Source organism: Amblyomma americanum, chromosome 5 (assembly GCF_052857255.1).
Source record: "Amblyomma americanum isolate KBUSLIRL-KWMA chromosome 5, ASM5285725v1, whole genome shotgun sequence".
Classification (NCBI taxonomy): domain Eukaryota; kingdom Metazoa; phylum Arthropoda; class Arachnida; order Ixodida; family Ixodidae; genus Amblyomma; species Amblyomma americanum.
The window spans coordinates 185,131,991-185,146,655 of record NC_135501.1 but is presented as its reverse complement, the minus strand read 5'-3'; the positions used below and the strand labels follow the sequence as shown (position 1 = coordinate 185,146,655).

Genomic DNA, 14,665 nt, shown 5'->3' with positions numbered 1-14,665 from the left:
TTTTTGCTATCACCTAAGTAAAAGCGCGGTGAAAAGAAATTGAAACAGCGGAGCGTGTTGGCGCCGGGTTGTTCGCGTTTCTTTCCATCGAGGTAGTACAAGTAAGCTTCCCTTATGGTGAGTGCGAAAGGGTGTGGAAGGCGGGGTGAGAGTTAGGCTAGGCAGTCGTGGCGGTTATGAGTTATGGGTCTTTTAAATAAGTTTCATGCTGCAAATGTTGACGTGTCCCGAGTATGCCGCAAAGATGTACAGAGTGTATGTGCTACATTTTAGATTGTAACATGCATATTTCACTGCTTCTTTCGAATTTTTTTCATGAAACGGCGTTCTTGAAGAAACGTCAGACGCGCTTTGTTTGCGATACTTTCTTTCTGTACTTTTGTTTGCTATTATTGCTGTTTCATGCCCTATCTTGATTGCATATGTTTCGCTTCATGTTGCATGCTGCCCTGTGTGTAGGGGCCGAGGGGCACGTCAAGCCGCATCTTACTGGCTTTTTTCCCTCGACCCTCTCCATGTGTACATCGGAAATAAAGAATTGAATTGAATTGAAAAGCAATACGCCTCGTTTAAGTGTGGCCTAAGCCTTTACCGCGCATCTAAACCCGGGTCTCTAATCCCGATGCAGCTTCGTTTTCTGCTGAAACGTGTGCATACGGTTGCGCTCATTGTCGGGGACAGCCGAGAGCCCTGGTGCCCATTTGATGCCATAGCAGCTGACGGAGATCGCATGTGCACGAAGCGTAACTCGCGCATCAGTGCGGTTGAGTCGGCTTCTTTGGAAGCCTCTGCACGATTGCTATGAGTCTGTGGGGCTGATAGTCATTTGATGTGCGTTATAGCTTCGTGCAGAGTGTGCCGTGTGGTTATGGCGCTGACTGATTGCCCTGCTTTGTGGCACCCCTTCTTCCACGGTGCTTGTATATATATATATATATATATATATATATATATATATATATATATATATATATATATATATATATATATATATATATATATATATATATATATATTGATTGATAGATAGAAAATCTAATAATTATAATGAGCGCTGTGGCTACTAACTTTGGAGATATGTATGAGCAATGCACCTTCTCGGTTAGTGTGGTCATCTAGGATTTGGGTGCAAAATCTCTTGTGAATACAGCACGTTTAAATCTAAGCTGACAAAATAACGCTCTCAGATGTTTAATGTTCCTGAATTAGCCACGCACTCTACATCTTCATTTAACATTGGTGTAGTGCGTTGATTACGTACGTAGGAATAAATATTAACATGCTGAATGGAACCTCCCTCATCTGTTCTGGCGCTGAGAATGTCGTTCTTGTGCCGTGTTTCTTTTGGAATGAAACATTTAAGTTCTGGACGCGTAAATACTGAAACTATTTCCCATTTCTTCTGCGCAACCTTCTGGTCTTTTATGCCTGGTAGTTTCAGTTGATATGGCCCCGCAGAGGGCACTTTCGTGGAAGGACGGAAGGCCTTACAGTTAAAGCTACAGTTAAGCTCCAGGAGAAAAATTGTTTTCAAAATAATTTGGAAAGAAATGTAAGTGGGGCTGCCTTAACTTTTCAACATGTGGAAAGAAAGCTTAATTGGCCGATTAAGTTCAATGCAGTTACCAGAAGTTGATGGTTGAAAAGGAGGGGTACTACCCATGATATTGCAATCCTCATTACTTTAAGCGTCTCTCACTTATCTTGTACGGGTCAATCAAATTAATATGCCCAACAATTTCAGCAACTCAGCGAGCATCCAGGAGACTTACAAGGATTACGTGCTTGCCTCTCCAGCAGTGCAGACCTGCACAATTGCACAAACTCCAAGAATCGCAGGAATAAAAGATGGTCATTTTCATTTTTTTTTTAAGTCGGTGGTCCAGGGGCTGAAGAGTACCGTCCTTCAGCAAGTGAGTATGCCTGCTTGCTTCGTGCCAAATCTTTACGCGTTGACAGCATGGCATGCCAGCCGAGCTACCCCAGCCTAGGTGCTCTTATTAATTCTCGCTGACTGACATGCCTCCCAGATCATTTAAGAGTATTTCTCAAGCGCCATCCGCCAACTGTTAGCCAATAAAGACTAAGCAGAAATGTTTCGTTAGTTCGAATGTTGTTGTGAATCGAGAGGTACACCTCGAGTGTGTGTAAGAACAGCGCTGACGACTAGCGCTGAGCGTACGGAGGCCAGCGCACGTGTTCTGAAATGGCGATTTCAGAATTGAACCTTATTGTAACAGCATCAAAGGGGCACCGCGATTTCTGCGGAATAGCTGTTGTTTTGCAATAGCGGTTCGCGTCCTTGGATGCAACTGTCGCATCCCAGCGGGTTTACCTGTAGCCTCGCATACTGAGGACGGCATAGCGGGTGTTCAGTGTGCCATAGATTATGCTTTGCGGGAGCCTGCAACATGTGCGCACCGGGCGCCCACCACGCCGTCGAAAATACGTGCACCAACGAAGTATATCAGCCATGCCAATGCGTGCCCATGTCTTTCGCAATCTGCATGGGCATCAACCACTTAAGCATGGGTCTTAGAGGGGTAATGTCGACAGAGCAAAGGGGGAGTACTATACAGAACACTTAGCTGTGTGCTGAAACCGATACAGTCCGCTGGAAAGGACGGGTGCCACGGCGATTTCTAACCCAGTATGTTTTTTGGTCGACTTCGCGCACAGTTCACGATTACGCAGGCCGCAACACTGCTACGTATAAGAGCAATGTCTTAAGAAAAAAATAAGGCTTTGATGATGGCTGCCTTGTGTTCAACGGAAATTGTTTCGCGCTTTCTATTTCCAGCCCTTGGAGCTGTGAAATGCGTGGGACCTTCATATCATGACGTATACACTAAGCGCTTTGGCAAACTCCCGTGAAAGGTTCTGCTGAGGCATGACATTTTTCCTGGTTGATGAAGAGCCAAAGTAATGACCATGACATTACAGACATCAAGTTTCCACTTTCACAGCCCAGCTGATAGCAATTCAGATGTTTAATTTCGCACAATATATAACGCACTCTAAAAGACAACAGAACTCGGGAAGGGACCGCAAATACGAACAGAGTATACAGCCCACTCGGAAGAATTCTACCTTGGTAAAGGCATTAAATCTTTGAAATCATAGTGCAGATTAAAAGCTCGGTATATTTTTTTTCCAATTTTTACCAAGCTTGAAAGTTGAGAAGTGACCACTTGAAATTCATTCGTTTTAAACCTGAATTCCACTGACGAAATGCAGTGATGAACGCGCCACACGCGCCTAAGCCGGACGATCTGGAAAATGCACTACGTGCGCTGAGGTCCCGTACTGAGGCACGGAAATAGGTTTTCTCGAGATAAAAAAGGTCGAGAGTTTCGTGTCGAAAGGCACGCAAGGCAGAAAAATAAAGGTTCAGTGCATGCAGGTGTATATGCCTTAACGGCATCCGCATCTACAAAGGTGGAAATCTGTCACTTGACTGAAAACACTTCTTTGAAAGGGAGAACTTTGTTGTGACCATCAGAGAACTTCCTAACCTGACAGAATACTCCAATAAACCGACGGAAATCATTTTCAAGCATCTGTGGTTGTAGCAGCTCTCTGAAATTTTGAGATTTTTGAATCTAATGATGAGACTAATGAGAGCTTATGATGAATAGTCCTGTATGCGGAACAATGGGAAACGCCAAAGGGGAGTCGCATAAATATGGAGGGGAATCAATTACATATCAGGTAAGGAGGTTTACATATGAACTCCGAAGTACTAAAATTGAAGGCACTGCATGCTTGACGCATGGCGGAGCATACCTTGTGAGTTGTTGATAATAAAATAGGATAATGAAAGTGGCATGGAGCGTGCCGAAGCATATAATAAAGCATGAAAACTGCCCCTATAGAAGAAAAGCTTCATTAATCTGCAAAGAATATATCTGTCTAACGTATAACGTTTCGTTCATTGCTCTTCCTTTGTTTTTCGTTTTTAGGTCGAGAATTATATCAAGTCATACCAGGGAAACTACAGTTGTTATGAAGACATTGGCTGCTTCCACCCGTCAAACAGAACCGGACTGGAAATCGGTGGGCCAGTTGCCCCAGATTTGATTGGAACTCGCTTCTTATTCTTCTCAAATCAAAGCAGTACTGGCATCGAAATAAACCACACTACGTGGGCACAGTACTACGAGACCTCCGGGGTGGACATTACAAAGCAACTCATTGTGGTAGTGCATGGATTCACTCAAGATACCGCCTTGCTCTGGATGGTCACACTAAAAGACGCTTTGCTCAAAACGGTGAGATCTTCACGGTCAATTTATTGTGAGTATCGAGCGTCACTTGTAAATGGCTGTGCCATTTTTCAGGAATGAGTGCTGTCCACACGCAAGCTTCTGCCCTTCAATACCCACGATTTCTGTCTAGCAATCTTTTAGGCGCAAAATGTAAGGAAGTCCAAAAAGAAAGCTTAAGCTACTCAGGGAATGGCCCACAGTGACACGCTTCTAAAAATAAATCCAAAGAGGAGGACGAGGAAGTAAAGCACAGCTATCGTAATTCCCGGTATACACCCCACACACTGTGTATATTCCGAATGGGGATATTTATATTAAAACAAATATTTTACTAGAATGTCCACACCCGGTTCAGAGTACGCAGGTTCCAGGTGTGGAAACAACGACTAGAAATCTATGTGCGTGCGCTGATTAGTATGATCCGGGCTGGCGGAGCAAAAAACATTTAACTTTCTGCGGGAAAGGAAGACGCGTCATTGTCTTCACTACCTTTGCTATTACTATATTAATCAGGTGCAGATGTCCGCAGGCCGGGTTTAATGAAGCCACTGATAACACAACTGACGGCTTTCTGGTATTCCACCCACTTGGGCAGCTCTGCGTAATTTGATGTTCTTCAAAATAGTGATAGCGTTGAGTGCCACTAAGCAATAGTGCAACCATCTAGCCACGTGGCAGCGACAAAAGTATGGTGCAAGTAATATAAAACTTTGTGATGGAGTCGCGTTAGACATCTCATGCTTAGTTGACCGATATTAGAAAGAAAATCATTGGTTAGTCCGCGCCGATAGATATTACGAATTATCAACATTTCAATTTTAAGCAGTATAACACGTTGACTGTGTAAGCAAAATTACGGTAACTGAAAAAAGTATCTACGCGGAGTCTTCCTTCTCAAGGAACCGATCTAGAAACACATATGGCGTCCTCACTCGAGTCCTGCCTGCAAGCTCAGCATCCAGTCTCACGAAGGTCGTCCTGAGATCTCAGGAGCGGGGTGAAAATAATAGAGCACTGAACAGCGAGACAGAGGTGCAATTCATGTTCACCTGCAGACACATATTTTTGCATCCTAACAACAAACATGCTACTTTAACAGAAAACCGATCTTTTCAATCCCAGAAAAGGCCAAAAAATGCAGTACAGTTAGGGTTATCAGAGTCCAATTTCGTCAGCGATCTGAGGTGCGCCTAGACATTCTTTACCACGTATCCCTGAGGTTAAAGGTCATCGCCATTCGCTTCGAGATAGCCATCAAGGAGTCCTGGTCGGTGTCGAATTCACTAGTTTGAAAGGAGTCGCTAAAAAACAATGTTTAAAGCTAATTTTATCTGCAATAAATCTATCATTTGTGGCTATAAAACTATTAACGCAACCAGAAAGGGCCCCGCATTGGATTTCCATTTAGAAGGAAACTTTTTCGAACTCAAGAATGCCGTTCTGTAAATCCCAAGGCTGCACAAGCGTGGTCGGACGAGCACACGCGATTATTTTTCCTCCCGAATGTTTCAGCCTCATCAGTCCAAAGTTTATGCCATTCCCCATGAATTGGGTGACTGGAGAAAACGACTTCATGCGTTTCCCGAAATGCAAAGTATTTTGCTCGCACTCACCAACCACGAGGATAGTTTTATATATTCTATGACTGCGAATTATACAAGCGCAAAGAACGTTGTCAAAGATCAGACAAAAAATGAGCTTTTTGAGAAACCCCAAGCAGTAAAAACAGGCGAATATTATAATATGTTGGTTATGTTGGGCTGGATTGTCACACCATTTATGAAATTGGTCGTTGCAATTTCTGCGCAATTTTCATGTCTGAAAGCAGAAAAATTTTCATGGATGTCATAAAACCCGTATTACTTCATGTGTAATGTCGAGAGATGAGAGGAATAAATATAATCTTTTTTCCAGGTCGAGTGTCGAATCAGTTGTCAGTGCTTGCGTCCCAAACTAGACCAGATAGGTTAATGTAAAACGAACAAGTGCATTGAATATATTTTCAAAACATAGAGCTTCAGAAAAGTTTGAGATAATCAGCTTAATTTTCGTTTATTATTTTCTTTGTTGCTCAACATGGGGGGACAGCTTAAATTAGAGGCTAAATTCTCAAGATGTTAGAAAGCGTACAAGAGTACTTAGAGAAAAATAAACTTGCAACTGAGATTTGTTACAGTGATTACAAAGAGGCTTTGAAGATGCACATCATTCTGCGCTTCTTATCGTTGAGTTCCACTGGAGCGCTTTTAGAGTTACGCTTAAATGTAAAGCCACCCGGAAAAAATCAGCGCAATTATCGGCGGGTATTTCTGTTATGAGTGCACAGTAATCAGGGAAAACACCATCGTTCAACAACAGTAGATATACATGCAGTTTAAGGTAAATGCACCTGGAAAAATTCACTCGTCAATTGAAAACCCTGCTGAATGCTGAGACACACGCCTCTTCGCTAAATCTTACGGCCACGAGCCACAACGAATTGAGAATTATTCATCATCATCATCAGCCCGATTGCACCCCAATGCAGGGCAAAGGCCTCTCCCATATCTCTCCAATTAACCCTGTCCTTTGCCACCTGCGGCCACCGTATCCCCGCAAACTTGTCAATCTCATCCGCCCATCTAACTTCCTGCCGCCCCCTGCTACGCTTGCCTTCTCTTGGAATCCCCTCAGTTACCCTTAAAGGCCAGCGGTTATCTTGACTTCGCAGTACATGCCCTGCCCAAGCCCATTTCTTCCTCTTGATTTCGACAAGGTTGTCACTAAACCGCGTTTGTTCCCTCACCCACTCTGCCCGCTTCCGTTCTTTTAACGTTACATCTATCATATTGTGGCATATTCCAACATGCCGTGCAATATATGGTACATATAGCCTAGCGAAGACGCTGCCCCGTCTTTTAAATAAGTTTCATGACGCAAAAGTTGATGTATCACCAGCATGCCGCAAAAATGTACAGGATGCATGTGCTACTTTTTAGATTTCATCATGCTTTCCCTGCTTTCTTATCTCTTTCGTTGCATAAAGTGTTGACCTGATTTGAATAACCAATGACATGTTTTTCTGTGCAGTATATTTTTCTGTTGCTTTTTTGTGATCATTTCTTGTGTACGCTTCATTTCCTCATTGTCTTTTCTAATGATTTTTGTGTATGTATGTTGCCTGCTGCCCTGCAATGTAGGGGCCGAGGGGCATGTTAAGCCACAATTTCTGGCTTTTTTTCCTCGACCCTCACCATGTATACATGGGAAAATAAAATTGAATTGAATTGAATTGAATTTTTCTTTCCATGCCTCGCTGTGTGGTCTTTAACTTAAGCTGAACCCTTTTCGTTAGCCTCCACGTTTCTGCCCCGTAGGTGAGTACCGGTAATACACAGCTGTTGTCGACTTTTCTTTTGAGGGATATTGGTAGACTGCCATTCATGATCTGATAGAACCTTCCATATCCCCCCCCCCCTACACCACCCATATGAGAGTTATTAGCATGGAAATATTTGAGCCACATTAAGAGTGTGTGGCCATGGTTGTGTTTACTTTGGACATGAAATAAGAGCGTGAGGAAAACCCAGATTTAAAGAGATTTCGTTCTTGATCGCCGTGAGGAAAGGATCTCCGACATACCAAATTGTATGCCATGTATTCATCTTCACGTGGAGCTTGGGCGCAGATGTTGTTACGAGTGGACAAAAATGTGTTACACTGCAGTGAAGAAGCTCCGTGAAGCGAAATGTGGCGCGCATCTACAACTGATTTCAAACTTTCAACGACACTTCGAATGACACCTTGCGGCCATTGTTATGACAAGAAAATACGAAAATATGTAAGAATATCTATGACAAAAATCTTGCTTCCCTCGTGGCGTCGATGGAGGCCTGGAACCGAATTTTTTTTCGAGGATACCTACAATTTTCCGAAGTCGAATATTCGTGGTACACGAACTGACGCAATATTTTAAACTTCTCTAAGGCATTTCGCAAAGTTTCTCATGAATAATTTTTCAAATTACACATTCTTTTCAGAAATAGTCACTTATCAAAATAGGCTTCGGCATGCTTAACCAATAGAACCTAGTTTCTTTCCTTTCATGACAATTTTTTACAAGGTAGGTTGGTTAGCGTGCATAATTTAAGCTACGAATTGTCTTTTCTTCTTTTCACAATGTTTGCCTTAAAATTTTAACTGCAGGGAGTCACCTAGTGTAGAGCAATCACTACGGCGGCAGAATTCACTGAAATTCTTGAATGAATGGCAGTTGTGTTTCACATGAGGATGATTCCCGAAAGCAATGTTTTATAGGCATAGATGGATGAAAAAGTTTTTATGGTAAGGAATACGTTCTGAAATACTTCAAAGAAAAAAGGCTAGGTTGCTGGCACATCGCATCCTTACAAATCCAGTCTCAGGTATAGTTTGTGTACTGCCACTTTCACTCCATTGTCCTATTATTTTTTCTCGAATAATTGCTTCTAATTGTCTTTATGCTCGCGCATAACAGTAGTAAGTTCTTTGATTCTGACAGTGGTCTGACAAATCATAATCACTTTGTTCCGTACAGGCAAACTGCAATGTATTATTGGTCAACTGGACTGGCGGAGCCATGTTTCCTGCCTACGCACAGGCTGCTGCAAACACACCTTTGCCGGGTGTTCTGTTGTCTTTACTGCTAGAAGAGATGATGCGATCGTCCAACTGTAGTCTGATGCCGTATATGATGCACGTTGTGGGATTCAGTTTGGGCGCACACGTTGCTGGATTCTGTGGCCGCCATTTTGAGAACAACACAGGGCTGGCGCTTGGACGGATCTCAGGTACTACTTCATGTTTTAAAAATTCGTTTCTTTTAGACATTCGGAAAGTTATTGAAAAATCTTCGGTGGCATAGTGCCGTCATTGAGCTGAGATATAAGGGGTGATTTTTAAAAAAAATGTTTATTGATTTAATTTAAAGAACTGGCAGATACATCGGTGTGGTACATCAGTTAGGATATTAAAGAAAGAGCGTTCCTTGTACTAAAGAACATTTACATCCAATAGTGAGAGCTAATGTTATAAGGCAGGCCGTAGTTAGCGGCTCGAAATTATTTCTGCCTCATAGGTTTTTTTAGCTTACGTCATAATTTCAGATACCGAGTGCTTTGCATTTGCCTTTCCCAGAAATGTAAGATGTGCGTCTGGGCTGGAAGCTGCGATGGCGTCGTCAGTTTGTTAACAGCTTAAATACTAACCGATCGTGGCTCGATTTAATCCCAGGTGAAACGCTCCACGTGGCGAGTTCCACAATTTCATGCGGTTTCCATATGGCACATAGGAAGTCTATACGAACGAAGCGGAGAACGCATATTGAAAAGTTCAAACTCGCTTGGACTCCGTTATGACATCATTAGATCATATGGAATTCGTGTAGAAAATATGGGAAGGGTACGGACTTCTATATTGAAGCAAAAAGCTTCACTGCGAAACGTAATGCAGTCGTCGCGTAGGCAGGAAAATGACCTTGAACGACCTTCAGGCCACGACGTTAGCCGTGTATGACCATGTGTGGTACAGTTACGGTGTCGAAGCCTTGACCCGTGGCCTTTCGTTGACCTTTAACATTTTGTGACCATTCGGTTGACCTTTAACATTTAAGAACATCCCATGGGGTAATGTGAAGCCACGTGATGACATGCGATACCCGTCGTAAGATCATGTGATACCACGTCATAGCCATGTGGTCGTGTGGGTATATATAGAACGGCTGTCCCGAGTGTGTAGCGGAGCTGCGACGGACGAGCCTCAGACGCTTAGCAAACGTCCTTGTTTTTCGCTGAATTCCAGGGCTAGCCAAGTCAAGCCACTGCCATTTTTTTTTGTTTCACGTCGACTCTTTATTACCATAATACTAACCGGGTCACTAATACGGAATGTTTAAGGAAGAACGGGGACAACTTTCTCCAGAATTAAACTACAGTAAGGCAAAGTCCATTGCTCGACGTGTTTCGTTATCCAGAAAATGGAGTCTAAAACTGTGGCTTCAAGGTTGCTGCTTCCGCGAAAGAAGGCTATAAAGGAAGCAACAGTACGGGAGTAACACAGCCCCACCTATTTTTGATTTCTTTTAGGCTTGGATCCGGCTGGACCTTTGTTTCAAGAATCAAATGCATCCTTATCCAGCACGGATGCTACCTTCGTCGATATTATCCATACGTCTGCAGGCAACTTGAGCGACTCTAGGTTTGGCATCAACAAGTCCATAGGGCACGTCGACTTCTACCCTAACGGAGGATCAGACCAGCCGGGATGTCAGGGTAAATAACCTATGCTTGTTTTTTGAGGTACGAGCAGATGCACTGTGCGGTCTAGTGGTCATTGCAGGCGTACAATTAGGACAGGGGTATTGCGCCACCTATAAAGAAACTAAGAGAAAGGACACAAAAAACATCCTAGAGCTGAAAGTATCCATGTAAAGAGTTTAGCTGGCGGAATGTGGAAGTCATGTAACTACAGAGAAGCAACACAATAAAGGGCCAAAGAACTGCAACCTTGTTTATAGAGGTAATTTAATTGTGGCGTGCTTTAAGAGTACAGCGCTTTAAGCTAGCAAGAAGCACTGTTCTGTTAAATTTCTTTCGCCTGGTAGGATAAGCCTCATCACAGAATCATAAGGTATTTTTGGCAGACAATTATAACGGCCTCCAAGAAGTGGTAGCAGTTCTGTAGAATGGTTAATTGACACCACTAAGGAACCCGACTGCATAACGAGAAAGCACCCGCATCTTGTAAAGTGTGAAAAAAAAGTCGTTTGTTGAATCCGCTTGTATTGCGGCAATACCTGTGTTGGTGAAACCGGGAGGTATCTGTGTACAAGACTACAAGAACACAAAAGAAATCTTAAGGATTTAAAATCAGGAAAGCTAAGCAAACGCTGTAACCAGAGCGAATACTGCAACCTACCTTCGGAACAAGAAAGGTTCTTCGCATGTGTGGGGACACCACCACGGGGTGATCATATAAGCGCAGGTCGTTTCGATATTATCGGATATGTGTGTCAGCAACGCTTCCGTGCGTCTGAAAAAGAGCTGCTGTTTCTGAACGACGATGACAACGTGAATGATTAGAGGGGTGGGTGAGAAGGGTGAAATAATTGTCATGGATGCATGAGTTGTTTCCCTTATGTCATCTCGAGCATAGTGGCTATGTATGCCAGGTCTAGGCAATAGACGTAGTTCTTAGTCGGCGCCAGTGTTTGCGTTCTTTTCTTGTCTTGTCGGTGCTGCTACTGCGCTGTAGTCATAAGTGTTTATAACGTACAAGTATTTCTGCGTAAGCAGTGCTATTGCCACAATGTGTAAATAGAGGCGTCTGCCTGTAGCTTTCGAGAGTGAAGCTGCCACCCTCCGTAAGCATCACCCACCGGCCACCTTCCCACCGCATCGGTAGCCACGAGGCTGCCCTGCCACCCTTTGATCCACCTCCCAAACCCATCCCCGCCTACCTTCCCCATCCAGTGGTGCCTCCCACCACACACCCTTCTACCTACTCCCTCTGCATGGCCTATTTACACTAGTAGACTTCGCAACAGTGGTACGAAAAGCGACGGCGAAATGGAATTCAAACTCGCGGGGCGGCAGCCAGCTGCCTTCCGGGAGTGCCACTCACCAGCCACCTTCCTAGGTAAGGGCAACAGCCACGACCAACCAGCCTCTCACCCTACGCACACCCTACACAAGGACCCCCAAACACCCACCTACTTACCTCCGCCCAGGTTCACCCTCGAGAAATATTGTGTGGCTTGTATGAAGCCTCGACTTGGAGTAAGAATATTCAATGAAGTAAAAGCATATCAGTAATCACTATGTGTAGGTTCAACTGCCCGTAATTTGAGCGTCTGTGTGAATCCTGAACCTGCTAGGTGGTAATTAGGGAAATTACCTCTCTCCACCTGCCACCTGTCAACCGTGCCCACCTCCCTCTACCTCTCACCCTCCGGTGAAATAGGAGGGAGGAAAAACTTTAAGGCCAGAACTAAGGCCAACTCAGTAAAAGCGAGAACTAAGAAGAAAACAACTCACACAGGAGCAGGCTTACGCGCTAAATATACAGCCTTCCGAAGAACTCCGTATGCAAAAATAAGGCTTGCGGACGCTATTCCTCTATGGATTGCTCGAGAACAGCAACCTGGGTGTTACAAGCCCCACAGGTGGCTGTTTAAAACCGCCGCCTGTCAGTGCAGTGGAACGCTTTTAACCGCAGCGGCCACTGCGTCGGTAGTGGCATGTGGTCTGGCGGCGCTCTTACAGCGTGACACATTTTGCGTATTTGCGTAGTCAATATTGGAATAAAATCAAAATTTGAGTAAATTGGGGGTGAAAGACAATGAGCTCAGAATTCGAACAAAATCATAATTGGAATACTGTCAGAATTGCAATAGATTGGCCAATGGAAGAAAAATACTATCGCATTTCCCGCCATCAATACAATTGATCGCGCCTAATTTTTTAATGCGACAGCATTAGGGGGGCAATGAAGGCAAAGCGTTCCGGTGGCGTCTGCCATCTACAACGTCACTCCGCATTTCTTGTTTACCCTCGCCTTTAATCCGGCTGGTTGTAAGTTTCGACTCTTTGCATCCGTTTGCTGAAAATTCGCTGCGAGTTTGGCTGTAATTCGTTTTTTTCTTGTCATGAAGCTTCTAGTGGCATATCTGATTGCCCACTTCTTTAATCTGGCCTCCTGCAATGATACAAGTCTGTTTTTTTTACTTTGATTTTGTTCCCCAAAGGAAAGAAAGCTATGATCGCTGTGTGCTATCTTATATCAGTACCTGTTTGAGTGGCAAAAGCATTCGCGCGCTTTGGTTCCGCGCTTTCATATCATGTGCTTTCACTCATCACAACGGCTTGAAGCCTGTGCCTGTGGTGTCGTTTTAGTTTCTTTGTATCCCGTATGATTCACGAAGTTCAATCTTCTATTGAAATGAGGCAAATAGCCCGCAAGAACAATCTACAACGATTGTTTAACCACTGCGCCACTGCGTCTTTAGTGTTATGAGGACTGGTCTTGATTTATCAATGTGACTCATTTTGCACTGCGGGTATTGCACTTGACTGGAGAGTGAAAGACAATGTGCTCATGAATGGAGCAGATTGACGAGTGAAAGGTGAACGCTATCGGATTTCTTCCGCGTAAGTTCAATTGATCGCGCCTAAATTTATGAGAATGCAATACCGCGTTATTGCGTTGATAAATATTTCAGACTGCTTTTCTAATGTCCGCGTCAGTGCTCTGCTGCGACCATACTAAACTGCTGCAATTAGTTGGAAATTTCGATTCCTCAGATATACAACCCAACTCTATTGGCAGACCTTTTGTTTGTTTGCCTAAATGGAATGAAGCAAACATGTTTTGTAAAGTTTAATAGGAACGGAAATTGCTTATTACATCTTAGGGAAATTTAAGTAAGAAAAGACGCCAACTAAATATAAGATAGCAGGAGGTTTCTGAGCCTACCCGGTTCCTTCATCAGGCGTGAGTGAGGACGAGTTGCAGCTTGCCTTTTTAAGCCCTCGTATAGTCATCCGCCGGGTCACTGAATGCCATCCTTGGGTGTAAGAGGGGAAGGGTTACATGGAAGCGGTTAACATTCCCCCTCTCTAATCAATGTGCCATGATTCAAGCAAGAGCCTCGTGCGCGTTCCCGGCTAGGTATCCACCACAATCGTTCCATCGAAGGATTCGCCCAGCGCGCTTCGATCCCTGTTCAGGGAAATGGTTTTGAGAGTTGCCAGCTGGATACCACTCCGGCTGAGCAGAATTAGAATTATCCTTAGTTGAGTTGAGTTGAGTGGTTGTAAATTACCGGTGGGATTAGCCTTGCAGTTGCTGCCGGCAATTGCTCCACCGTAGCGACACTTAAAGAATTATCCTTAAGCAACGCTTTGCCTTTACAATGTGGCAGCAATTATGAAGGAATACGTTTAAAGCCATTTATCTGATACAAGCAGATGATGTGTTCCCACCTTTACCAGTTCGCATTTATGCTGTCTTCAACACAGCGGGTAAAAACAGGAAAATGCGGAGCTCCTAAGTAGACAGCGGTTACATGATAAGGATGTAGCAGCTGAACTAAAAGAGGAAATGAAGATTGAGCGCCTCTTTAATGCCAAAAACAAATGACTAAGGGTTCCTTGAGGCAAGACAACGGAAAGTACGAGAACGAGGACGAGGAGATGAGATTAGGAAATGTGCGCAGAATAGCAAGGCCGTAGCAGGCGCAGGATAGGGCTCAATGAAGGTGATTGGGAGCGGTGTTTTTCAGCTATAGGCGTACGTGGACTGCTGACGATAGGTTTCACTTTCTAGAAGCTAAACTACTGTTCCAGCGGCTCGTTTCTGTATTGAACACCGTGCTTTCAACA

General features: G+C 43.9%; 1 protein-coding gene across 1 annotated transcript; it reads left to right on the top strand.

Moving 5' to 3' along the window:
• The first annotated feature begins 1,727 nt into the window (after positions 1-1,727).
• Positions 1,728-10,563, top strand: LOC144134457 (pancreatic lipase-related protein 2-like). Its single transcript, XM_077667370.1, has 4 exons — positions 1,728-1,913; positions 3,963-4,271; positions 8,824-9,076; positions 10,370-10,563. The coding sequence occupies exons 1-4, from the start codon at positions 1,728-1,730 to the stop codon at positions 10,561-10,563; spliced, it is 942 nt and encodes a 313-aa protein (XP_077523496.1).
• The last annotated feature ends 4,102 nt before the right edge of the window (positions 10,564-14,665 follow it).

Coding starts and splice junctions, on each gene's coding strand:
- LOC144134457 (XM_077667370.1), top strand. CDS start 1,728: ATGCCCAACAATTTCAGCAACTCAGCGAGCATCCAGGAGACTTACAAG. Junction 1,914..3,962: donor AGAGTACCGTCCTTCAGCAA/GTGAGTATGCCT, acceptor TTTCGTTTTTAG/GTCGAGAATTATATCAAGTC. Junction 4,272..8,823: donor AAGACGCTTTGCTCAAAACG/GTGAGATCTTCA, acceptor TGTTCCGTACAG/GCAAACTGCAATGTATTATT.